Below are 24,373 nucleotides of genomic sequence, written 5' to 3' on the forward strand. Positions count from 1 at the left end.
GTTTGATTACCAACATTTACTAAGCATCAACACCGGGCAAACGCCTGCGGTGTGTGGAGGGAGCTCAAAGTTAATCAACATCCGCGCGCTCAGAAGTTTCAATAATCAGTGTTGACAATTGCATTCCCCACCCCCGCCCGCCCCCAACCACTGCCTCTTTTTCTCTGGCCCCGTTCCTTTCTTCTGAAATTCCTGCTCCACCTCTTCCTCTCCGCTGCCATCCTCTCCGTGGATTTCGCGTCCGGGCTTTCCCGGGCTCCGGCCGCCGGGAGAGGGTTAGTGCGTGGGAGCGCTCCGGCAGCGGCGGGCATGCGCACTGGGGGCGGCGCACTGCGCATGCGGGAAGATGGCGGGCTTGGAGTCCTGAGAGCCGTGGGTCACCCTGTTCTCCCGTCGGCGTTGTAGCTCCCGAGATCGTGGGGCGGTGGCGCGTCCGTTCGCGGGCCTGCCTAGGCAGCGGCGCCTCCGAGCAGGCCGCGGGCCCGCTTCGTGCTCGGCCCCCGGGACCCGGCGCACTGGGGGCGGCACACGGCCGGAGCTGGAGAAGGCGGGAGAGCTCGCGGGGTGCGAGGCGAGGGACGGCCGGCTGGGCAGCATGAGTCAGCAGCGGCCGGCGCGGAAACTGCCCAGCCTGCTGGTGGACCCGGCGGAGGAGACGGTGCGCCGCCGGTGCCGCGACCCCATCAATGTGGAGGGCCTGCTGGTAAGCCCCGGGGATGGCCTGTGCGGGGAGCGCCCGGGGCCCGGCGCTGCGCGGGGTGGCGCGGGGGCGGGTCTCAGGCCCAGCCGCCTCTTCTCGTTCGCTGGGAGCCGGAGCCACCGCTCTCTGGGTCGTGAGTTCCCCCTGGGCCGGGTTCGCGGTGGGAGCACCCCGTCTCCCGGACTCTACAGCTGCCCATCCTGTGCTCTGAACCAAGCCGGTCGGTCTTTCACTAAAAACTCTCTCGCCTTCCTCTTCCAACACTTGCTCCCAAATGTGTTGTCAGTCTTACTGGCTTTTACCTAGGGCTAGGGAGCACTGTTGGAGAAAATTGCCCAACTTCTCTTTTTTCTACCTCCGCTGGACCCTCGCTGTATCTCTGCGAGTTATTTGTTTGTCTTCATCCTCCTTTCCCATTCTCTTGACTGTAGCCATTTGAAACCCTACGCTACTTTTCCCACCCCACAGCTGCCAGTTCAGCAATTTAAGATCGCGCTCCCGCCCTGCCCAAGGTTAATTTCCTCTATTCTTGTTTTAGACTAGGTGCAAGAGAACCTTGGTTCTCAGAGGCGTTGATGAATGCAACGTTTTTCCATTTCTCCCCGTATTTTCAACTTTTCTCCTGGTTTCTTCCCATGATAAGGAAACATTTGCTGAAGTTAATACGCCCAATCATCATGGTGTTTCAGTGCTCAAAAATAATTTATGAGCATAATCTCCTTTAATTCCTCGTAGCAGTCCTGCGAGCTTATTATTCTTGTTCTCCATTTGCCAAAATAGATTTGGAAATGTTAAGTGGCTTGCCAGTGCTTAGGTACTACCTGGAAAAGCCTGGATTTAACCTCACAATGTCTGACCCCTGATGATAAATTCTTGACTACTTAAACTGCATCCTAAATATTTCCTCATCTTAAAAGAGCCTTCCCTTAATTCTAGATAACCCCGTCATTTGTATTTCTTCCTCCAGACTTTTCCAGAAAATTGTTTGCATTCACGGTGTCCATTGTCATTACCACGGCGGGGTGTGGGGGGGGACCTCTGCCCTCAGCACAGCCCTAAGACTCTTCTAACCAAGTTCCGCCAACAACCTTGTTAGTTCCATCAGATGTTTCACCCCTTGTCTCTGGTTTCCACACGACTGACCACTTTATTTTGTTGGAAACTCACCTTTGAATGGCTTCTTTGGCCATACATACTCTTAGTGCTCCATTTGGTCTCTCCTTGTGCTCCTTTGCAAACTGCTCTCTTTGCATTCCTTACATGTTGGTGTTTTTTGGGGTTTTCTTCTACTCTTTCTACACATTCTTCATGTGGGACGTCATTCACCACTCCTAGGACTTCTGATACCATCTTCATTGGTAACCATCTATATTGGTAGTCTTCATCTTTGAGGATTTGATAAAAGCCCTGAACTCTCAACTGTGGAAAAACCACTTAATTTTGCATTTAATATCAGAAGATACACACATCCCTTGAAGTCTTAGATATTCTTACCTATTTTGGCCGTTTCAGTTGCCATGTCATAATAACTCCTAGATCTATAAATCCAGCTCAGAGCCTTCCAACTGTCTACTGATGTCTCTACTTAGATTTCAAACTCCTATGCATAATTGAATTCATTATCTTCTTGCCGAAGCAGGCAACAGCTTTGCTAGCTCTTATCTTTATAAGTGGCACCCACCCACCATATTGCCCAAGCTGGTCTCTTAGGCATCATCCTTGCCTTTTCTCTTTTCCAAACTGACGCCCTCTGTCCTCCCAATCTAATTAAAAGTAATCACCAATACTTGGCACTTCTAACCATCTAACTCTCAGATTGTTGCAATGTTTTCCTGCTTCTGGTCTTGCCCCCAGACTTCTAGATATTCTTCACGTAGTAACTATCGTGGTCTTTTTAAAGCATATTTCTGACCATGTCATTTGGCTTAAAGAATCTATCGCAGTTCCCTAGTGCTTTCAGAATAGAGTAGAAACTTCTTAATATAGTCAGGTTCCTGGATTTATCTTTTTTGACCTGCTTATAGTTGCTAGATTTCCACATTTCCATATTCTTTTGGACCCTACATATTCATACTCCACCTACCCAGAAAGCCTTTTTTTTTTTTTAAAGATTTTATTTATTTATTCATGAGAGACAGAGAGAGAGAGAGAGAGAGAAGCAGAGGGAGAAGCAGGCTCCCAAGGAGCAGGGAGCCCGATGCGGGACTCGATCCCAGGACCCTGGGATCATGACCTGAGCCGAAGGCAGACGCTTAACCGTCTGAGCCACCCAGGCGCCCAGAAAGCCTTTTTTTTAAAAAGCACACATTTCCTTGTTACCTCCCCTGGTTTTCAGGTCTGGATGTATAGGTCCCTTGTCTGAAGCCTTCTCTGACATCTGACATATCAAGACTAGGTTAGGCACTCCTTTTGTGCTCCTAAAGCACCCTGTGCTTATCCTGTCTGCAGTGTGTCTCTTAGGTCCCTGAGTGCAGTGACTCTGTCCATTTCGTTGTTATATCTGCAGTGGTTTGGTGCCTCTCACAAAAACATTTGGTACATAGTTACTGGATGACCGAAGTATGTACTCTTACATGTTCGAATGTGTGTTTATTTTCCTGCTTGTAAAATGGTGATTTAAACAGCTCTCTCGGTGTTTTTATTGGCTAGTGACTGGATATTTAGCAAAGTGTGTTGCTGTGCAAAGCTTAGTCATGTATCTGGCTGAGTGTTTGATGTTCCGCAGGTAAATGGCTTGAAAACTGTGGAATTTAGAGAAGGGAGAAAGTGGTGTTAGTTGGAGGTGGAACTCAGTCTGCACATTGAAAAATGAGGAAAATCTGAATGAGTGAGGAGAATGCAAACACCTTGGACAAAGGTATATTTCCAAAGGGCTCTTAAAGGAATATGACTCCCCAAAATAGGCAAGCAGTACAAAGAGACATCTGTATAGAAGAGTGTTTAACCAACATAGAGGCAGTGCTTAAGATTTTAGTCCCTAAAACTGACCTCGTGTTCTCTCCTTTCGTCCTTTGAGATCTCAAATTATAAATTACTCTGCAGTCTTCAGATGTGGGAAACGGAGCAGTAGTAAAATGGCTTCCATTGTGCTGACTTGCCTGTCAGGAGCTGCTGGCTCCTGAGAGCTTGTGTGCATCGAGATGGTCCTGCTGATTTTCAGCTTGGCAGCCTCTGCCTTCTCCATTCATTCCCCAGCTGAGATACAAACAGGCTAGTATCAAGCCTGAACCAGTGGGGGCACAGAACCAGTTGGAGGGTTGAAAGGGAAAGTTCTTAGGTAGTCCATTCTTGAGGTTTGACTACTCCTGAGCTCTCCCTTGGCATCCCTCAGGGAAATTACCAGAGTAACCTCTCAGTGAGACTCCTCCAGAGGAACGGGGACGGTGACAGCTCCCCCCAGTGGTGGGTCGTCAGCTCTAGAAGCAGTGGCGTCCGTGCCGGCGCCCCGGCAGCTTAGTCCCATAGAAGTTGGAGGACTGCCATCCTCAAGATGCTGAAAAGGTCAAAAATAAGTGTCCTGCACAGGCACCACTTTGAAAAGGCTCCCATTGGCCTAATCTGGGACAATCTGAGCCTCAAACTAACAGATTTTATACTTAGAGAATAAAATAAGAATCCAGGCTCCTCAGATACAGCCCAGTCCAGCCCCTACAGATCTTTAGGCCATGAAACTTAAAAGACCATTAGAAGACCCCCCCCTCCCCCGGCCCCAGCTCAGCCAGCATACACTAGTGGGACAGACAGGGTACCTGCTATAGGCATTCCTGTTTCTAAAGGAGGAGATGGGAGTCACAGGGGAGTAACCGGTCCAGAGCACTTCTGAAAATCAGCTTGCTATGTGTTAGAAATTTCTCGGTTAGGTCCCAGGGAACAAGTCTCTGTGCTCCCAGCTCTACCCTCCGGGCTGTTGGTTCCACTGTCTGTCTTCCTTTCTTCCTCATGAGAGGTAGTCCCTATTTGAGGCCGAGGAATTTTATCAGCCTGCTTACTGGCAATAGAATTTTGGGTGTTGAGTAACGTCTTTTCAATTTAAACAGTGTCCCTTTTCATCCAAGCTGACAGTGTTTTTGCTGATACGATTCTCTCAGAAACTGTGTGGACCTTCTGTGGATCCTGTTGTGGTTCACTCAGCAGACAAACATCCCGCCTTTCTTCTGGATGAACCCTTCTGCACCTTGGGCTCCTGCTGGAAAGGCTGATGGACAGTGCCCCGGAGCTTCGTAGAGGCCCTGGCCTCGATTTAGAGGATCTGTGGGGCTCGTCCTTCATCTCTCAAGGCCTTTTGCATGACCGCATAGCACTCTGAGGCACCATCTTTGATCCACCTGAGGTCTTACCCAAAAGTTGTACAGTCACACCGTCACCGTCATCTTAATTTTTTTTTCAATTTTTATGTTATTTTTGGAAAAGGTGGGGGAGGGGCAGAGGGAGAGAGAATCTCAAGCAGGCTCCACACTCAGCACAGAGCCCGACTTAGGGTTCTATCTCACGGCCCTGCGATCATGACCTGAGCTGAAATCAAGAGCCGGACGCTTAGCCGGACGCTTAACTGACTGAGTCACCCAGGTGCCCTTCACCTTCATCTTTAGATTATGCCTTTGATTTGGTCTTTCTTAGGTGTCATTTCTTAATTTGAGCTTCTGGAGAGGCTGGGAATTTTTTTTTTTTTTAAGATTTTAATTTATTTGAGAGAGAGCAGAGGGGCAGAGGGAGAAGCAGACTCCCCGCTGAATGAGGAGCCCAATTCAGGGATCGATCCTGGGACTCTGGGATCATGACCTGAGCCGAAGGCAGACGCTTAACTGACTGAGCCACCCAGGCGCCCCAAGGCTGGGAATTTTTAAAGCCTTTAAGTCCTGGCTCCTTTTTGTTTAACAATCCCTTTCTCGATTTCTCTCTCACACATTTTACTGTAGGCTGCAGGGAGAAACCAGGTGCCACAGTCAACACTTTGTGTGGAAATCTCAGGTTACCTGGGCCATTACTGTCAGCTTCCCACATAACTGCAGTTGATGGTGTTGCTGAGCATTCTGTCCTAGCATAATAGACATCTCCCTTCTTCTGCTTTGTAGTAGCATGATCCTGTCTTCCTTTTGAACCTTCACTGGAGTGCCCTCAAAGTCCAGGTTTCTGCTGATAGTTTCTTTCAAAACTGCTAAGTTCAAACAGACATTTTGGTAATTATCCAGTGGTTGTATAGGAGAATATCCTTGAGGTACACAGTGAGTTACTTAGGGTCAGCAGTTTACCCTCAAGTGATTCAAGGAAAAAAGTTGTGTGTGTATAGAGAAAAAAATGAGGGGCACCTAGGTGGCTCAGTCATTAAGTGTCTGCCTTCGGCTCAGGTCGTGATCCTGGGGTCCTGGGATCGAGCCCCGCATCGGGCTCCCTGCTCCGCGGGAAGCCTGCTTCTTCCTCTCACTTCCCTTGCTTGTGTTCCCTCTCTCGCTGTGTCTCTCTGTCAAATAAATAAATCTTTAAAAAAAAAAAGATAAAGGAAATGTAGTAAAACATTAACATATGGGGGATTTGGATGAAGGGTATATAGCAACTCTTAGTGCTACTTCTGTACCTTCGATGAAGGCTGAGATTATTTCAAAATAAAAAGAAAATGGGTATCCCTGAGAGGAGCTTACACAATCGTCTCCTTTTGAGAGGGGCAAGGCCCCTCCACTTGAGTGGGAGCTCTGTCTATTCCAGCTCCTGTGTCTGCTTCTGGGTTCATACCCAGGGTGGGGGGGATGTCCATACAAGAGTGAAGAGCCTCATTGGCCTCCCTCCAGGGGCGAGGTGCACTGCTCTGATCTGAGGGACCTAAATAATTTGCGTCCAAGTGCAGGGGTGGCATGGCATTTCATTTGCTTTTTTTTTTTTTTTTTTTTAATAGCTTACTAACTTTTCTGTGAGGAAACATTTATTCTGATTTTTTCTTTTAAGATTTTATTCATTTGAGAGAGAGAGCACGCACAGTGGGTGGGGCGGCAGGCAGAGGGAGAAGCAGACTCCCGCTGAGCAGGGAGCCCGATGCGAGGCTCCATCCCAGGACCCTGAGATCATAACCTGAGCGGAAGGCAGATGCTTAACCCATCAAACCACCCAGGCGCCCCCATTTATTCTGATTTTAAAGCCACTTCGAAAGGAGTCCTATCTAGTCCTTTCTACTTCCAGAAAGGCTCCTGGCCTACTTGTTAAATGCCTTACCAAAGTTAGAGTAGCTGGAAAGGCTTGCCAGGTGTCAGGCTGATCTAGCCAGATGATGAATGTTGTATTAGAACACAGAAAATGATGCTTGATAATCTCTCAGGGATCTGATTCATGGTGTACACAAGAGGGGGTCTTCACCCTGTGTCCTTGTGTCTTAACTACTCATTGTTTCAGAGTTCTGAGTTACTTACCAGTTGAAGTTATCTGTGACAAGGTACTATTTCAGCTTCACATGTTAACAAATATTTACCAAGTGCTTGAATGTGCCAGACGCTGTTCTGGTTCAAAACGCAAAATGATAATAGTCTCTTATTACGGTTGCATAGAATTTTACAATTAACACAGTTCCTTTTTTAATCTTCACAGTAGCTTGGAAAACGGGCAATAAAATTATATCAACACATTCTGTTACAGATAAAGGCCCAGATCTCTCAGTGTCTAAGAAGTCAGGTAGCTGGTAGTCCTGAACCCCAGTCTTAAGCCAAGAACTATTTTGAATGTAAAGGAGATGAATGTGTCATTACTGTGGACACTTTGGAAATCTCCAGTATTGTTCACCTGTAGGATTTATACGTACTGGGATGTCTGCCCCGGAGAGGCCACAATACTGTTGTGATTCCTCCAAGCTAAAGAGATTGTGTTTTCATAGTCAAAAGGTTTAAAAAAAAGGGGGGGGGGTTGCCATTGGACTCTGCTTTCCCACAGCTCTCGGTGTAGACAGCAGGCAGTGCAGCCACATTTATGGCAGAGTGTGTGGAAAAGCAAGTTGTCCTTGCTCCTGTTGTCATGCCTGATTGAGGTATCATCCCTGTGCCAACCTGCGAATGGCAGCAGTCTGGATAAGAGGACAAGAAAGGGGAGTACAGAGCAGAAAAGCTGCCCTTCTGGAATGTGCGGCGAGGAGATAGTGAGGCGGCCTATTAGGATACCATTAAGTGCCTGTATGTAGGACTTGGCCCTGCTACTCTAAATTAAGAACCAGAAGTCTTTTTGCGGCAAGGCACCTATGAGCCCTGCTATATTAACCCTTCCTGTGTACTTTTTTAAGGAACATTATAACAATTTAGGATATTTGTCTATGTTTCAAATCAGTGTGCCGAGGATGGATTCTTTCTCATTTAACAATCTTTCTATAGTAAACTCTGTCTCCTCCAATTTTAGCAGAAGGGGTAAATATAGAAATAGCAATGACCGGTGGTCACATTCATCTGTGTCTGACTTTAAGAGGACTGCCCTTTAGTGGTTCACTGGCGGGTCCCGTGTTTGCAGGTTGCTATTGTCAACGCTGTTGCTCGGAGAGCTCATCGGGCGTAGTCCCTGCCCCCAAGACAGGCCTTCCCGACTCAGGTTTTGCACACCCCAGCAGGTCTGCGTTGTCCTTTACGTTCTAACAACTAAGTTGCTAATTCTATTTCAGTAGAATTATTCCATATCAAGTTAGTTAACTTGCTAATAGATGCTATAATTTTTTCATAGGTGATACGGAAATCATTGTGCCAAGGATTTGCTGACACCAAGATAAACAAAGAGCTTCTGAACTGCTCACCTTGCCTTTAGACTTCCCCATCCCCCAGTCCTTTTGCTGTACGGGTACCATACTTATATTCCTAAACCATGAGCTTGGGTATGTCATATTCTTGTTCAGAAATCTGTGGTGATTCTCCAGTGGTTAGGACATGAAGTCCACACTCCTTAGCATGACTTCCATGGTCTATGTTGAGTATGGTTCAGCATGCCTTTCCAACTTCGATGTCATGTTAGTCTTGCACTGACCACACAGGTGGGTCTTCAAGAGGTACCATGCCATTTATATTTTCATACCTTTGTTTGTTGCATTTCCTGCACTAGAAATCCTCTCTTTTCCCTCTTGAAGCTCCCACGGGTTCGGGCAAAATCTGGCTTGTCCTTCAAGGCTCGGCTGGGGATCCCCTTCCCTGTGAATCCTTCTGTGATATCCCTTTCTGGGTGTATCCATAGTATTCCTGCCCATTCTTCTCTTAGAGCACTTTATGGAATTCACCGGTCCCAATGCTACAGCCAGTTTCGGGGCCAGTTTTTTCACTGAGGCAAGAGCTGAACCTGATCACAGCCTGTCTGGAGGCACCTGTCATCGTTGTGCTTTGCTGTGTAAGCATGCGGCTAATATAAGGTTCTGTTTACCTGGCTTTATCTAAAGGTTTTATTTATTTTTTGCAAAAAAGATTTTTAAATGTATTACAGATGTTTTACTACCAGTTTATGTAAACTTTCATAGCATCTAAATACCTGATAAGATGGTGAACATTGGGAGTGGAGCTGCTACTCATTTCCTGGTTATTTGAAGAATTTAAAAGAAGTTTTTTAATTAATCTAATACGAAAGTTTCTAGTTAGGTAGTATGCATTATTTTCCATTATCAGAAATGCTGCTGTTTTCCCATTAATTATAATGGGAATGCATGGCCACCTGTGAAAACTGATGAGCAAATTTTTAGGAGCCACTTACACTTAAATAGAAGCGATGAGCATTTGCCACTTTAGACCTGTCTTCTACCTCTGCTGAGCTTTCCAGAGTCAGAGACTGTTTCCCAATCATCTTTGTATTCCTTTTTATCCTCAGTATCTGATAGGGATGGTTAGTGTCTATTCAGTAGTAACTTCTCATTTGTATTTCTCCCCCATCCCTTCTGTAACTGCTCCATCCATACTCATGGAGGCCTGTGCACCGTTAGAAACATTACTCTATGAGCACTGTCGGTTGTGAGCACAGTTGGGGTGGGTCCAGTATGGAGGAAGGGCTGCTTTTCTCACAACCCATTATTACCCCACGGTGAAAAAAAAGCCCTTATATTATCCAGGAGATGCTGTTCATTTGCTTTTGCTCATTTTGCATTGTTGTCTTTAAATTACTAATTTAAGTTTTTGTATTTTCTCTTTTCTAGCCATCAAAAATAAGGATTAATTTAGAAGATAATGTACAGTATGTGTCCATGAGAAGTAAGTTGATCCTGAAATATGTTTTAGGTTTTGTAGTTTGAACTTCATATGATTTAAACGATTTATTTTAAATGTACATAAGTTGATGAGAAACTTAAGTAAAATATATTATTCGTACACTGACTTTCAGCAAAAACTCCTGAGATTGTGGGCTGAATGATGTGCACAAATGCCAGTTTATTCTTTGTTGCTTTTAGAAATCATTTTTAAAATGGGATGGTCTGTGTTTAAGGATATTTTCTCGAAATTCTGTGAGAGCAGTATTGTCAGCAGAATTGAAGGCCCTCGACAACAGGCAGGAGAACTGTCTTTGGCCTCAAGTTTTCCTTTGATTCCGTTTGCTCTGTCCCATTCCTGCCATGGACCAGCGTGCAGAGTCATCGAAAGGAGATGGGAGTACCAGTTGCTCTGGTTCCCATCCTTCTGGAAATTGTTACCATAGATAGCCCCACCCCTAACTTCCCCTTAATTAGGTCCTAACCATAAGGAATGGACTGTGCATAGGTCCCACATGTAGATCTTAATATCAGCCCTTAATTTCTCCTCAGCCCCTGCCACAGCCTCACCCATAGCTGGTGCCCAGGTTTGGTCAGTTTTACGTTGGAAGTGTGTCCCTCGTCTGACCGTCCCCGCCACCTTACAGTATCGTCTAACACACGCTGAGCTTGTACAGTGCGAGCTGCGTCAGGCTCTTTGCATGCGTTATCGCAACAACCCTTTAAAATACAAGTGTGGATTATTACTCATTTTTTATAGCTGAGTAAACTGAGGCCTCAGTCAGGATTCACCCCCCACACCTTGGACTCGAGCCCCTCGTCTTAACCACTGGGTTAGACTGCTGCTTGCAGTGTGGGTCCTCCCTCCCTCCCTAGCTGACATGGCGGGACGGCCTCCTCAATAGGTTGTCTGCTTTTAGGCTCTTCCACTGTGCCGCCAGGGGGATTTTCCTAACACAGAACTGGGATTGGGATCTCATGCAACCTGGAATTCTTCCACAGTGTTCTATTATGAATAGAGAAAACCCTGACTCCTCATTTATTTGGTTTTACTTATTTGTATTAAATTTATAAGCCACCTCATTTCCTTAAAAGAAACAAGGCAGTAGAGAACAGCTGGGCAGAAAGACAGGGCCCTTCTAGGTCATTCCAGCTCCACTGGGCAGCCTGGTCTTCATCTGCTGCCCTCACCATCCCTACCATCGGTGGGTTCCCTGAATCTACCCATTCTCAACCACAGCTCTGTCTCATTAAGCCCCTTGCCCTCCGTCAGAGGGGAGAAGAGCTTCCTCTCTACCTTTCTGTCCTCTGCCTGCTCACCCCCTTCAGGAAGATTTCCTTACTCCCGCTCCAGTCAGGTTTCAGCTCCTCTTCTCGGGGACCTTGGATGCCTCGCTTGGCACTGACCTCAGGACATTGTGATAGAGTTCCTTACTAGACTAAGGAACATCTTTAGTTTGAAAACCTTTTGAATCATGTTTGTATTCCATCAACAACTCTCAGGTTACAGGTTTTCAGTTAATATCTTTCTAAAGTCACTTTCTAAAGTGACTGACGTGGTGGGAATATACTTAACCCTGAGCTTATAAGACCCTGTCGTGTTAGCAATTAGGGTGATTAGATGTATGCTTTTTCACGTTAGGATTTCTCTGTTGTAGTCTGCCAAGGCTTTTTGTAAAATGGTGACTTTCTTCTAATTAAACCCCATTTTATTTTATTTTATTTATTTATTTTTTTAAAGATTTTATTTATTTATTTGAGACAGAGAGAGAGAGAGCACATGAGAGGGGGGAGGGTCAGAGGGAGAAGCAGACCCCCTGCTGAGCAGGGAGCCCGATGTGGGACTCGATCCCGGGACTCCAGGATCATGACCTGAGTCGAAGGCAGTCGCTTAACCAACTGAGCCACCCAGGCGCCCCTAAACCCCATTTTAATTCCTATTTATTCCTGTTTAATCGTAAGTGTAGGAGTGGTCTCCACAGAGAAGACATGTGTATTATAAAATACACACTTGTGTTCTTGGAGTAGCCACCACTGGGCTTTAAACTGAATGACGTTTTAGAGGTTCTGGATACGGGGATTTCCTGATCGAAGACAGGATGAGTATTTCTTTTGAAGCATACTCACGGCCATATGCTGTCAAAGTAGAAAAAAGAGAGCTCAGATACTCCACACCCAAAGGACACCTGGGTTATTTGTAAAATACTTATTCTGCACAAAACCGTAAGAACTTGTCTTTAATATCAAGTTGGGAAAGATGAAAGGAACGCTAATACTTGGTTCAGGCAAGTGCGTGAGCCGAGCCCCTCACACATAACACTGTGTAAAGTTGATAGAACCCCCCACCTGGATAGCAGGTTTAGCGGGACAGACATTCCCTAAAATACCCTTTTACCCGTCAATTCCAAATCGGGGGACTTAACTAAAGGAAACAAAGATGCACACAAAATTTTAGCTATAGGGAGATTTACTGAAGTATCGGGCAAAATAGCAAAGTTGGAGACAGTCAGAATTTCCAGTATTGGGGTAAGTTTAGCAAATATTCCATGCAGTTAAATATTATGCAGCCGTTAAGAATAATGTTGGGGGCGCCTGAGTGGCTCAGTCGTTAAGCGTCTGCCTTCGGCTCAGGTCATGATCCCAGGGTCCTGGGATCGGGCCCCACAACGGGCTCCCTGCTCAGCGGGAAGCCTGCTTCTCCCTCTCCCACTCCCCCTGCTTGTGTTCCCTCTCTTGCTGTGTCTCTCTCTGTCAGATAAATGAATAAAAAAAACTTGAAAAAAAAATAGAATAACATTGAAATACATTTGTTGCCAAGTGAGGATGTTCACAATGTTGAGTTAAAGCAGTTTATTAATAATAGTTTGTTATTTTTGTTTTTAAAAGTTACATTTACATATTGACACTTGGGTGTGTCTGTGTGCTGTGGGGGCAGGGTGTGTATGAAAAACTAAAATCATCAGAGCGGGGGAAGGAGGGAGGGAATTAAAGAGATCTTCCCCCTTCGTTTGCTTATCTCTTAATATAGGCTAATGAATATTTAAAAAAATAGAGATGCCACTTTTCCTCAAGATATGTCCTAATACTTTAATAGAAGACTAATTTGAGCTCTTTGAGAAACTTCCATCAGGGTTACACTATGACACGTGTAGGAACAGTTTAAGTGTTAAAAAGAAAAAGCCAAGTCTCTGCCTTTGCTTTACAAAGAATTCCTTAACTTGAAGACCAAATAAGAAATTTAATTTTAAAAACTGTTTCTAATCCTATTCCTGAGAGTGGTGGGGGTAGAAATGCAAACTCTCTACTTTATGTTTGATAAGATGCCACAGACTCCTCCAAATTCCCATGTCCAGGGGACATGGCTGCATATTTCAAATCCTCCTCTGAGACTAAAACCTTTGTTTACCTGAGTTAGGCTGATACCTTTTTATCCAGTGTGAGAAATGTATTTCATAAAAATTAGCTATGATGTGTTCAGTGTGTAGAATTTCTGTAGGGGTCTGTGCTTACTGAGGAAATAAATTACTTTTTTTAGTGAGCTGAGAAAGAAGTGCTATTGAGAATTTTATGAATTTGTTTGTTTTGTTTCCCAGAAGCTCTAAAAGTGAAGAGACCTCGTTTTGATGTATCTCTGGTTTATTTAACTCGAAAATTTATGGATCTTGTCAGATCTGCTCCTGGGGGTATTCTCGACTTAAACAAGGTCGCCACAAAACTGGGAGTGCGGAAACGAAGAGTGTATGACATCACCAATGTTTTAGATGGAATCGATCTGGTTGAAAAAAAGTCTAAGAACCATATTCGATGGATGTGAGTTGGTTTTGAACTTTTCCTGGCTTTTCTCTTTTTTTCTTCCCCCTTCTCATTAGGTGACAATACCATGCTTGAAACACTAGATATTAGCAGTGTTTTGATAGGACAAAACAAAGTAAGAGATGGCTTCTTGTTAGGAAAGGATTCTATAAAAATTTCTCACATTGTCCCACAAGGTACGTATTTTTTTCCTACTTAGGACTAAATAAAAGGCATAGACCTAGAGTATCATTCTGATATTACGGAAAAGTTGAATGGAATAATGATTAGTTTTAAGAGTTTTGTTTTTCAAGATCATAAGAAGGGGATGTCTGATTATTTAGGAGATTTTTTTTTTTTTTTCCAAATGATTGTTGATATCAGGAGGAAATTAGTTGAGGCTGTAAAACAGTGTAATGTAATAAACACTTAGAAGCGTCCCGCCCCAGGGATTGTAATTCATTTGTTCTGGGGCAAAGGCAGGAATCTAATCTACGTTCTTAACTACCCCAGGTGGTTATGAGTCAGATAGGCTATGGATCACACACTGTCCTGAATGTAAAAAACAATCATTAGACAATGTCTAAAAGGCAGTTGGCTAGGGGCGCCTAGGTGGCTCATCATTTAAGTGTCCAACTCTTAATTTTGGCTCAGATCATGATCTCAGGGTTCTGAAATCAAGCTCTGCACTGAGCGTGGAAGCCTGCTTAAGATTCTCTCTCCCCCTCTCCCCACCTGCCCACTTGTGCATATGCTCTCACTCACTCACTCTCAAAAAAAAAAAAGTCAATTGCTAAAGACTTCATATTTGATTAGGGAGAATCATGGAAGAAAGACCTTATGATATAGATGTAGTTATACATACAGATGTGTGCATGCACATGTGCATAAGAAGAAAGCTATTAATTACAATAAGCAAATACTGTGGATCAGTAAGAAACAATTCCATCGTGTAAGTACATATAAATACATTTCAGGCAAATGAAAAATCTACCAACAAAGATCATGAAATGGCTCTAAATAATGAACTTTGCTGTTAGGGCAAAGTGGTTCTTAAAGGAAGTTATTTTTTTCAATAGTACAGAAATGCAGATTAAATTCTAATCTGGACATGTTTGCTAAATAACATTAAATAACACTTTCAGGGTTAATATCAGATTGCATTCTGAATCACTAATTGGAATCAGATTGAAAACTAGTAAACCAAAGGTAAAGGGGCCACAGCCTTTTTCATCTTTATTTTCCATAAAGAAGAAGAAGAAATATCAGTGGCTTGGGTCATATCATACCAATATGATATGGTAGGTAGTAGTAACTAGAGAAAGTATATCTTTTAAGAATATTGAATATAATCATTACATTCAGATAGAACCAAGTATTATATGCACATGAGGGGAAAAATACTCAGAATTTTAGCAGAAGAACTACCATTTCAGTCTGTACTCCTTGTTTTTCATAGGGGACTAAAAGATTATAACTTATTAAAAGTCCTGCTATAAGTAGTAGAGCTGAGACTTAAACGGTATTATTGACTCTTGGTCTGTGCTCAATGACCTCCATCAGCTTTCCTTATTACTATTACTTTCCATAGATTTATAATGGTTTGTTGGGTTTCTTTAATCTCTCTGTAAGAGACTAGAAATGGGGACAAAAACCAGTTTATATATAGGAAGAATAATGGTTGTCTAGAATAAAAGGAGGTCACGGGTGACGTTCAAGTACCTAGTTTTGTCTGTCAGTTTGTGAAATACCTGGTGTTAACATTTGGAGAAGTTCCAGTAATCTAACTTGTATTCTCTGTAATCTGGATGTTACTGATGGTGAGTTTTTTTGTTTTTTTCCCAACTACCTTTCTTTTAAAGAGGATCTGATCTTAGCAATTTTGGAGTAGTGCCCCAACAGAAGAAGCTGCAGGAGGAACTTTCTGACTTATCGGCAATGGAAGATGCTTTGGATGAGTTAATTAAGGATTGTGCTCAGCAGTTGTTTGAGTTAACAGATGACAAAGAAAATGAAAGATATCCTTTAACTCTGTCCTTTTTTTTTTAATGTTTTATTTAAATTCAATTTAATTAACTTACACTGTATCATTGGTTTCAGAGGTAGAATTTAGTGATTCATCAGTTGCATTCAATACCCAGTGCTCATTATACCAAGTGCCTCCTTAATGCCCATCCCCCAATTTCTCCATTCCCCCCACCCACCTCCTCTCCAGCAACCCTGTTTGTTAACGCTGTCCTTTTTTTTAAAAAAATTTCTCCTTCCAAGGCAGGTTATTTTAAATAGTAGGGTCAGCTTGGGGATTTAATTAATATATTCAAAATACAAAATCAGATCTTTAGAAGTTTTAAAAGCAAGTAAAGGTTTAATTGTGTAGCCTCAGACATACACAAATAAATGCCTTTTGCTCGTTTGTATGCTGTTTGTTCAGGTTAAATGCTGCCTCGTGACCATGTACCAACATCCATGTTTGCATTTAAAATAAAAACAGTGGCCCATTCTTGTTTGTTTTTTTAGTCAGAATGCTGTAAAGATAGTAACATCTGTTGGCGTTTGTGAAATGCAGGTTTTCCCTAATTTGTTAACTGGAGTTTATTTCTGAAAACAGAATGAAATTGTCATTGATTCGGCACTTGCACTGCCGCTCTGGCCCACAGAGCCTGGTGGAGCTGGCTGCACCTCTGGGACCAGCAGGGGAGACTGGTCTTTGGTGGCGATCTTCTCCTGGGTCTCCTGGGTCCCCCGGGCCCATCTGCTCCGTTCTTGTCGCCCCTCTGTGAGGAGTCACTGATCCTCAGCGGTTCGTGCTTCAGACTGACTTACACTCTGCATCAGACTCCTCTATTTCCATAGTCCAGTTACTGGAAGGAAAGTAAATGCTGTTCTTCCACCCAAAAATCTGTAAAGTAAACAAAAAATGTTGGGGAAACCCAGTAAATCACATAATTGGTAAAATTTCAGGCGACATAGTAAAACAAGATGAAAAAATTCACGTAGTGAGATGGAGAAGAATTTGGGATGCGAGAAACCCCATGGGTACACAATGGCCCTGAAACACTGATTCTCCAAGTTGCTTCCACTCTTTACAGATGTTTTCCTCCTTGTATTGTAGGAGGTTGTTATCAAAACTGAATATTTTGTCCCCAAAGGTTCTCATAGTAAGATCTAGCAATGAGTAGGAAATGGGGGGCAGGGAGTAGTTAAACACCTTCACCTGAGTTGTTTTGTGTGTGTTATTAATATTTTTCTCCAGAAATTGTCGTCATAATCACGACGCTAGAGTTTAAAGGAATGCTTCGAGTTATAAATATTGTAAAACACTTTGTAAAATCTTAAGAATTGTTGATGAAATAATAATAATCATATATGAAATAATTTTTTCCAATTGCTTTCCTTAATTGTGAGTTCGTATCCCATAAAAACTACAGAGATTCTAACATTACACTTGTATGCATGTATTATAAGAGAGGAATTATCTCCTCAGTACGTAGCATTCTGCTTAGAGACCCTTGACTGATGTTTACACTAGCGTATGTGACGTATCAGGACATTCATAGCATTCAAGCCTTCCACGAGCAGATTGTTATTGCAGTGAAAGCTCCGGCAGAAACCAGATTGGATGTTCCAGCTCCCAGAGAAGTAGGTATCCCTGCATTTCTAAGGATTTTTTTAAAGAGGGAGGCAGGTCAGTTGCTTAGGCTGTCACAGTCGTAATGACTTAGTAACCATCACGTGCATGTTAGCTGCCTGCCTGATATTGCTTGAGGCACTTTACACACTTTAACTTATTTCGAGTAACACAGCAAATAGTCATGATTATTATCCTCTTGAAGGGAGGAGTCTGAAGCACAGAGATGAACTTTCTCATGATCACACAGTAAGTGACAGAACCAGAATTCAAGCCCCGATGGTTTGGCCTCAGAGTCTGTGGGTAATCATTGTACTGGGAGTGTACTGTACTCTCGGGTCCCACAGTGCCTCTGTTAGACCGTAGTCGACGACGGTAGACCGTAATGCCTCTTCGAGGAATCGCCAAGAACTGGCCTCGTTGTTTGAAGTTCCAGCAGGACATCTGGTGTCAGCGAAGGCTCTGGGGAGTTAATTCTACCCAGACTCATCAAAGACTCATGAATAAACTAGAACACTGAGTGGTACATTCAAAATGAAAGTGAAATTGCTGTGTGGGCGCGAATATTCTTACCAGCTGCCAGTTGCTTAGCACACGCCCCCGTGCAGGGAAGTTTGTATTGAAAGGTCACTGTCATCAGAAGGTTGCTTGGTAGGGATGGAATCAGAACCAAGGAGTGTGGCCCTTGAGACAGATCATCAGGTTCTCACAGCCTGGTAGACCCATCATCGGTGCTCATACTGATGTCCTCTGCATTGCTGTAGGGACTCACCTCCCTCATAGTGAAGCATATTCCCCACTCATCTATCCTCCTATCCCCAGCAGACCACTGTCCCAGTGGGCACACATGTTGTTACTTGACAGTGTATCAGTTAAGGGACAGCTTCTAATCTAGTCACACTCAAGTTGTGACTTATGGGTGATGTTTCCTCGTTACTCTATTTAGATTTGGATCTATTCCAAGTCTCCTAAGTAACTTTTATATTTAATAGGAGTCGTTTGAGAGATGTTTAAACTTTTTTTTAATAATTAACCACTAATCTTTCAACACATCCTTACTTTGGGACATGATGGTCCATGCTGCGGTGACTGATGGGGTTTTGGGTTTTTTCCCCTGTGCCGTGAGCCGCTTCAGGCTATAATTGCTGAATTTTGCTGAGCTTTTGGATCATGCTCAAGACTCAGAGTCCAGTTTAAAGGCTGATGAACGTGGGCCCTGTGGCAGCCATTCTCAGCAGTAAGTAAGGGAGTCGTAGACAGGGGCACACTGCATTCAGTGGTGTGCAACCCCCACAAAGATGCAGGGTGAGATCTGGGAAGCTAGAGCCAGGGTGACCCTGGCCGCACCGGCCTCAGGTCCAGTCTGGCTGGCTAGGGTTTTATACATAGTCTCGCTGGGACACAGCCACGTGCACGTATGTTGAGACATTGTGTCTGGCTGCTTCCGCTCTGTGCTGGCAGAATTCTATAGTGGTGAAGGGATGGTATGGCCGGCGAAGCCAAAACTGTCTGCTGTCTCACCCTTTACGGGAAACGCTGCTCAGCTCTCATTTGGCGGAATAGGAAGTCCTCAGCTGGCTGCCAGTTCTGAGCAACGGAACTTGTGTAGAAACATGTCTTGGGTTCTATAAGCTATACCATTCAAGCCAGACCAGGCCGGGCGGTCTAGGACCTGAGCGTGGATGGTCTTTCTCCCACCTATGTGTCTGGCCCCAGGAAGCCGCAGAGAAGGGGACACAGGGACTTGAGACCTTCTGATAAGCTGCATCTCCCCAAGTGCTGTTGTGAGATCCTGGTGAGATGTGTGGGGCCGGAGGGAGCGCGTCCGTACCTAGCCCAGCCTCATGGCGTGGGAGGGCCGGGAACAGACTTCATGTGACACTTGAGCCCACTTCCAGTCAGAATAACAGAGGAATCCTTTATAACTGAACTGTTCCTTAAGAATTTAGCGTAAATTGGTTCATTCCCAGGTTTCGGCGTGCACATGCGCGCGCGCGCACACACACACACACACACACACACGCCCCCCAAACACAAAGAATTTAGCATAATTCTCCGTAGAAGCACCCTACTTCCTGCTATCTTGCAGGAAAAAAGTATTTTAATCCTGAGTAAATTTAAAGCTCCAAAGCCAAAAGGTGTGAATAATCATAATTAATTAATAGTCCTTTACGTGCAATTCTTCTGAATATTTTTTACATTTCTGGGGTGTGTTTTGTCTGGATCCCATCCCCTGGCTCTTTCCCGCGGACAGAGAGCGGCCCGTTCAGTTAACGCGGTATCTCTTCGGCGGTCGGAAGGTCTAAACACACGCTTACCGTTGGAGACTTCAGGGTGTTTGAGATTTCTCTGGCATCCGGACACTGGTTTTGGACTCTCAAGTACAGACTCCTCGAAGGGGTCCGCTCCTGGAGTAGAGAAAGGGGGGCTCTCGAGTTGGGAGGTGTTCGCGTCACAGCGCTGGAGTCCTGCTGGACGGTTGAGGACCTGTGGCAGCGCCGTGAGGCGGCCGGTGGCCCAGTGGCTGGGGCAGGAGTGACGGAGGCCAAGTACGGGATTCTCCCCCACGTGTGGTAGAAGGAAAGGCACCTTAAGGAACTTAACATTCCAGCAGTATCCCTTGAGATGAAACTTTGGCAGTTCTAGCAAGTGAAACAATATCATTAGTGAATTCTCGCATTCATCCTGATGTGTCTTTTTTATGGTATTTTATGTGTCTTTTGCCAGAACTCCATCACAGTACATATAAGGAGCACCCGAGGCCCCATTGATGTGTATTTATGTGAAGTGGAGCAGGGCCACTCAGGTAGTAAAGTGTCTGAAGGTGCAGGCACCTCTTCATCTAAAAGCGAACATCCGGAACACCCCGCTAAAGGTAACTATACCGAGTCTGAGATTGGGAAGATGTAAGACTCTAATGGTTTTTGATATATGCGTGTGTATATATATACGTGTAGCCTTTTTGTGCTCTTACAGATATTTTTACCCTGTCTAGCCACAAACAAGTGAGTTAAAGAATGACTGGGTAATTCGTAACTACAGTTTAGACTATTTCCAACAATTTGAGAGTTAAATTCCATATAGTTTTGATGCCGTGGTGGTGCCACCTGGTGTGGTGTCCGGGCAGAGAAGGCCCGTCGCCATCCTCTGGCGGGTGCTGTCAGTGCGCGTTTGAGTTCCAGTTCATTCTTGTGAGACTCTACGGTAGCCTTAGGCCGTTAGCATAACAATGTGTCGTGACCAGGGGTCTTCAGCCTTTTCCTTAAGCACTCGAGTTATACGTTCTGTTTGCCCGTCTACCTCTCAGACCCTCACTCAGGAGAATCTCTTGCATGGGTGTTATTTTTCAGAAGAAAATCCTCCGCAACAAAGTGAAGAATTGCTTGAAGTGAGCAACTGATGGCGTTTGAGAATTCGCGTACTGAGTTCCTGGGGAACATCCCGTGTGGATGAATTATGCATCACATTTGATTCTCAGAGCAATAAATCATCCGTGAAACTCTGGTTCTGTCACAGTATGAAGGCCGGTAGTGGCTTCGAGAAGTTCACTACTTCGATTACTGGATAATTATGGTTTCTGCATTTGAAAACAACTCTTTTTATAATTACTCACTGCTTTTTGTCAGTGAGATAGACATCTTGCCTACCGAACTCACTTCATCGCGAAGAGAATTGCGGAGACAGAGGTCAGGCCTGAAGCGGACAGTGCTTCGCGGACTGCGCCCTTTCCTTCAAGGATCATGTGTCATTACCGCAAAAGAAATTGCCTTACACAGGTTCACGTCTGCAGTTAGCTGTTAAACGTTCGATGGGTGTACACGGGCGTCTGAATGTGATGTCTTTGTATATATCTGTATCATGTTTAGGCTACTTATGTAATATGTCTAAGTCAGACTTTTCACCCTTGTACAGCCAAAATAATGTATATATGGAAAGTAACAGACAAATTCTCTAATTTCTGTGGTATCTATAACTTATTAGAATCCTCTGAATGGGGGTTAGAGGAAAGTTTTTTCCAAACTTCTACATGTAGAAGTATCATAAATATGCTATACATTTAAAGTTCATGGATTTAATTAAAGGATTTCAATGTGGTTCCCAGTGCTGAAATTGAAATCTGATACTTCTTGATTTCAAGCTCCCTACAGGGTTATTGTGTCTCAGCCGACTGGTGGCATGCCCTAAAGCTTTAGGGACAAGTATAGAAATACTGTCAGGTAATGGCTTAATTCATTGCAAGACATGAATTTAATCATGATGAAAATTGGAAACTATTTTAACCTTTTTGCAAGCAGATTTTGTAATACGTTTCTGTATGCAGCCTTGCTTTTCAATCAAAGGGGTTTGCTTTTGATGAGTTAGTGGTACCCTGCCCTCTCTCCAGCTCTGGTCCCACATTTCCAAGTACCTAGCTCTCTCTACCTCACTGGGTAAGTCATTTACCACTCTGTGCCTCAGTTTACTCAGTAGTTTACCATTAGACTGTGAGCTCCTGGAGGGGCTTTGTCTTACTCATTGTTACACCCAGGGCCTTGCACCAGGCCTGGCACATCAAAAGTGTTCAATAAACGTTTGAACAAATCAGCGAGTGAGTGAGTGAATTGTAAAGCTGGACTAACAATACTTGGCTTGCCTGCCGCATAGGATTCTCGTCAGCATCATTCAGAATCAGACTTTGAGCTTCTCTTGCTTTCCGAGAGAGATTTGAAGCTACTTGAAATTAAGGCCATGTTAAAAAAGATTTTAAAAAGGAATCAAAACAAAATACTGAAAAATACTGAGCGTCTAGGATTCATTTACCTCCACGTTCTGCGGGGGAGACCGGGCAGATGTCCGTTCATAAGTGATGGCTGAAACCGTAGGAGGAGGTGAGCCCAGCTAATGGGAGGGTAAGCCGGAGAAGACGAGAGGCCCGTGACCATTCTACTTACGGGGAAATACAGAATAGCAAGCCTTTCCTGAGTGGGAATAACGGGCCGGGGAGGAAAGAAGAAGGTAGTGCCCCCAAACCAATGAAGGCAGCATTGCCGGAAGTGACTCTCGTTCCTGAGCAGCAGGTGGCTCCTTACCTGTGAAATGTGACAACTGTTTACAATTTGTTCTGAGGGTGAAATGAGATCATGGAGGCGAAGGTCCTTCGTCAGCTGGAGACATGGTCTATCAATGAACTCTATCTATCTTGGGGTGTTTGGTCTCTCATTGTTACAACTGCTAAAGTAAGCGTGCCCCGGCCTGGCTTGGCGGCTCTCCCTCCCACCCCCACGCCCAGCTCGGCTGCCCGTCTCCTGTGTGCACACCGCTGCTCACCTTCCAGCCGCCTAGCGCTGGCCAGAAGCCTGAGTGTCCCCTATGTCCTTCCAGCCGAAGTCCAAACTCTTGATGTAGAAAGCCTCCGGGCCGGCCCCGATCTGGCTTCCAAGCTTGTTAACTTGCCTGACAAGCCCCCAACCCAAACCAAACCTGAAACGCACAGCGCACTTTGTCATCTCCGTACCTTTGCTCTTACCCTTCGGCCTGGAATTGTCATCCTCTTGTCTGTTTTCAGAATTCCGTCTTCGTTACGGACCTGGCATAAAGCCCTCCTTCCACTTCCCTGCCCTCGTGCCCGCAGTCAGTACCCATGTTGGGTGGCTGCCATCCTCAACTGCTGTTAGGTTTTCCCGCCTGGCATTGCGTGCTCTCGGAGTGGAGGGACCCTATCTAATGTGTCTGTGTTCCTCACGTTTCTGTACAGTTCCATACGTTTTTGCTGGTTGGTAAGAAAAGTGACCTGATTTCATTCCACCCAATTCCCAAGAATTTAAAAACCCTGATTTTGCAAGAACACAGACCAACAAACTGAATTTTCACTGGAAGAAAAAGTACCAGTTTTGCCTTTTGTTCAAGGTTACAGCACACCTGCCCAACATTCTCATGGTGTGAGCGCACTGTTTTCAAGAGAGGGGGGCTTTAAACGTGAGACAGTTGTGAGCCCTTTTGGCCTGGGCTTTGGTCCCAGGGACGCACGTGTGGGCTGGTGTCAAGTTCGGTGCTGGACGTTACACAAGTGAGCGTTCGTGCTGCTAAAGGCTTGAGGACCTGGAGACAGAACCAGCATTTCTCTTGGGAGCATGAACGGTAAGTCACGTCTCAAAATCTCAGAAATCTGCTACTTGATTATCTCCCCAAATTAAAAACGGAAACCAGAATAAAGCCACATATGTCATTAAAGGCGAGCCCCCCTGTCACACTGTGAGTTGGCTTTTGAAGGACACCACCGTTGGCTTACCTGCTGCCGCGGGCCACACGGCTGAGGATGAGGCGGCGCGTCCTGGCTGTCACTCACTCTGACCACTGGCAGCCTGTTCTCCGTAGGCCCCATCGTCCTCCCGGGTGGATGGGGCTGTTTGGGTGGCCTTCGGAGGACAGGAGGGGGATGCAGTAGAGGGGGGGGGGTATGCAGAGAGAAGGTAGAGAATAGAGTGAAAAATGAAGGAGAGAAGGAAGTCTCTTCAGGAGACTGGCCCTGGAGTCAGGGGGACTTTAAATTGGAGGATGACGCTTGGCCTCTGCTGTCCCGTCACTCACCTCTTCAGAGGAACAGGGGTGGCTTCTCTTGATAGTGAGTTTGGGAAACGGAAGTGGACATGAAAGGCTCAGTCCCTCCCGTGTTTCCTCTCTTCCTGCCTATGGAAGTGGGCGCCTTGACTCCCCCCAGTGGAGCCTGCAGTGGCTAGACCAGCGGTTCTCGACAGGGAACATTCCCCGGGGGACATTTGGCAGTGTCTGGGAATGCTTTTTTTGGCCCATAAAGTTTATTTTGGGGCACCTGGGTGGTTCGTCATTGGAATGTCTGACTCTTGATTTCGGCTCAGGTCATGATCTCAACGGTTGTGGGATGGAGCCCTGTGTCGGGCTCTGTGCTCCGTGGGGAGTCTGCTTGGGGTTGTCTCCCTCTCCTTCTGTCCCGCCCCCCACTTGTGCACACACACTCTCTCTCTCAAATAAATCTTAAAATAATTTTTAAAATTAAGAAAAAAATAAAGTTCATCTTTCTGAAAAGTTCCCAAACTAGCATGCACGGAACATAGGAAATTTA

General features: G+C 45.0%; 1 protein-coding gene across 8 annotated transcripts; it reads left to right on the plus strand.

The window, feature by feature from the left end:
- Nucleotides 1-283: 283 nt before the first annotated feature.
- Nucleotides 284-21,880, plus strand: E2F6 (E2F transcription factor 6). Of its 8 annotated transcripts, XM_064571801.1 has the most exons (9): nucleotides 299-703; nucleotides 8,381-8,488; nucleotides 8,906-9,031; nucleotides 9,825-9,879; nucleotides 13,469-13,685; nucleotides 15,530-15,685; nucleotides 17,192-17,306; nucleotides 20,023-20,170; nucleotides 20,646-21,880. In XM_064571801.1, the coding sequence occupies exons 3-9, from the start codon at nucleotides 8,933-8,935 to the stop codon at nucleotides 20,693-20,695; spliced, it is 840 nt and encodes a 279-aa protein (XP_064427871.1). In that variant the 5' UTR covers nucleotides 299-703; nucleotides 8,381-8,488; nucleotides 8,906-8,932; the 3' UTR covers nucleotides 20,696-21,880. The 8 variants fall into 8 exon arrangements, with proteins under 8 accessions (XP_064427868.1, XP_064427874.1, XP_064427870.1 ...); XM_064571798.1 differs by lacking the exon at nucleotides 8,381-8,488 and having other exon boundaries at nucleotides 284-703; XM_064571804.1 differs by lacking the exon at nucleotides 8,906-9,031 and having other exon boundaries at nucleotides 297-703; nucleotides 13,545-13,685.
- Nucleotides 21,881-24,373: the final 2,493 nt, after the last annotated feature.

Source organism: Mirounga angustirostris, unplaced genomic scaffold, assembly GCF_029215605.1.
Source record: "Mirounga angustirostris isolate CCGP_5_RB_7025 unplaced genomic scaffold, mMirAng1.0.hap1 SCAF_10, whole genome shotgun sequence".
Taxonomy (NCBI): Eukaryota; Metazoa; Chordata; class Mammalia; order Carnivora; family Phocidae; genus Mirounga; species Mirounga angustirostris.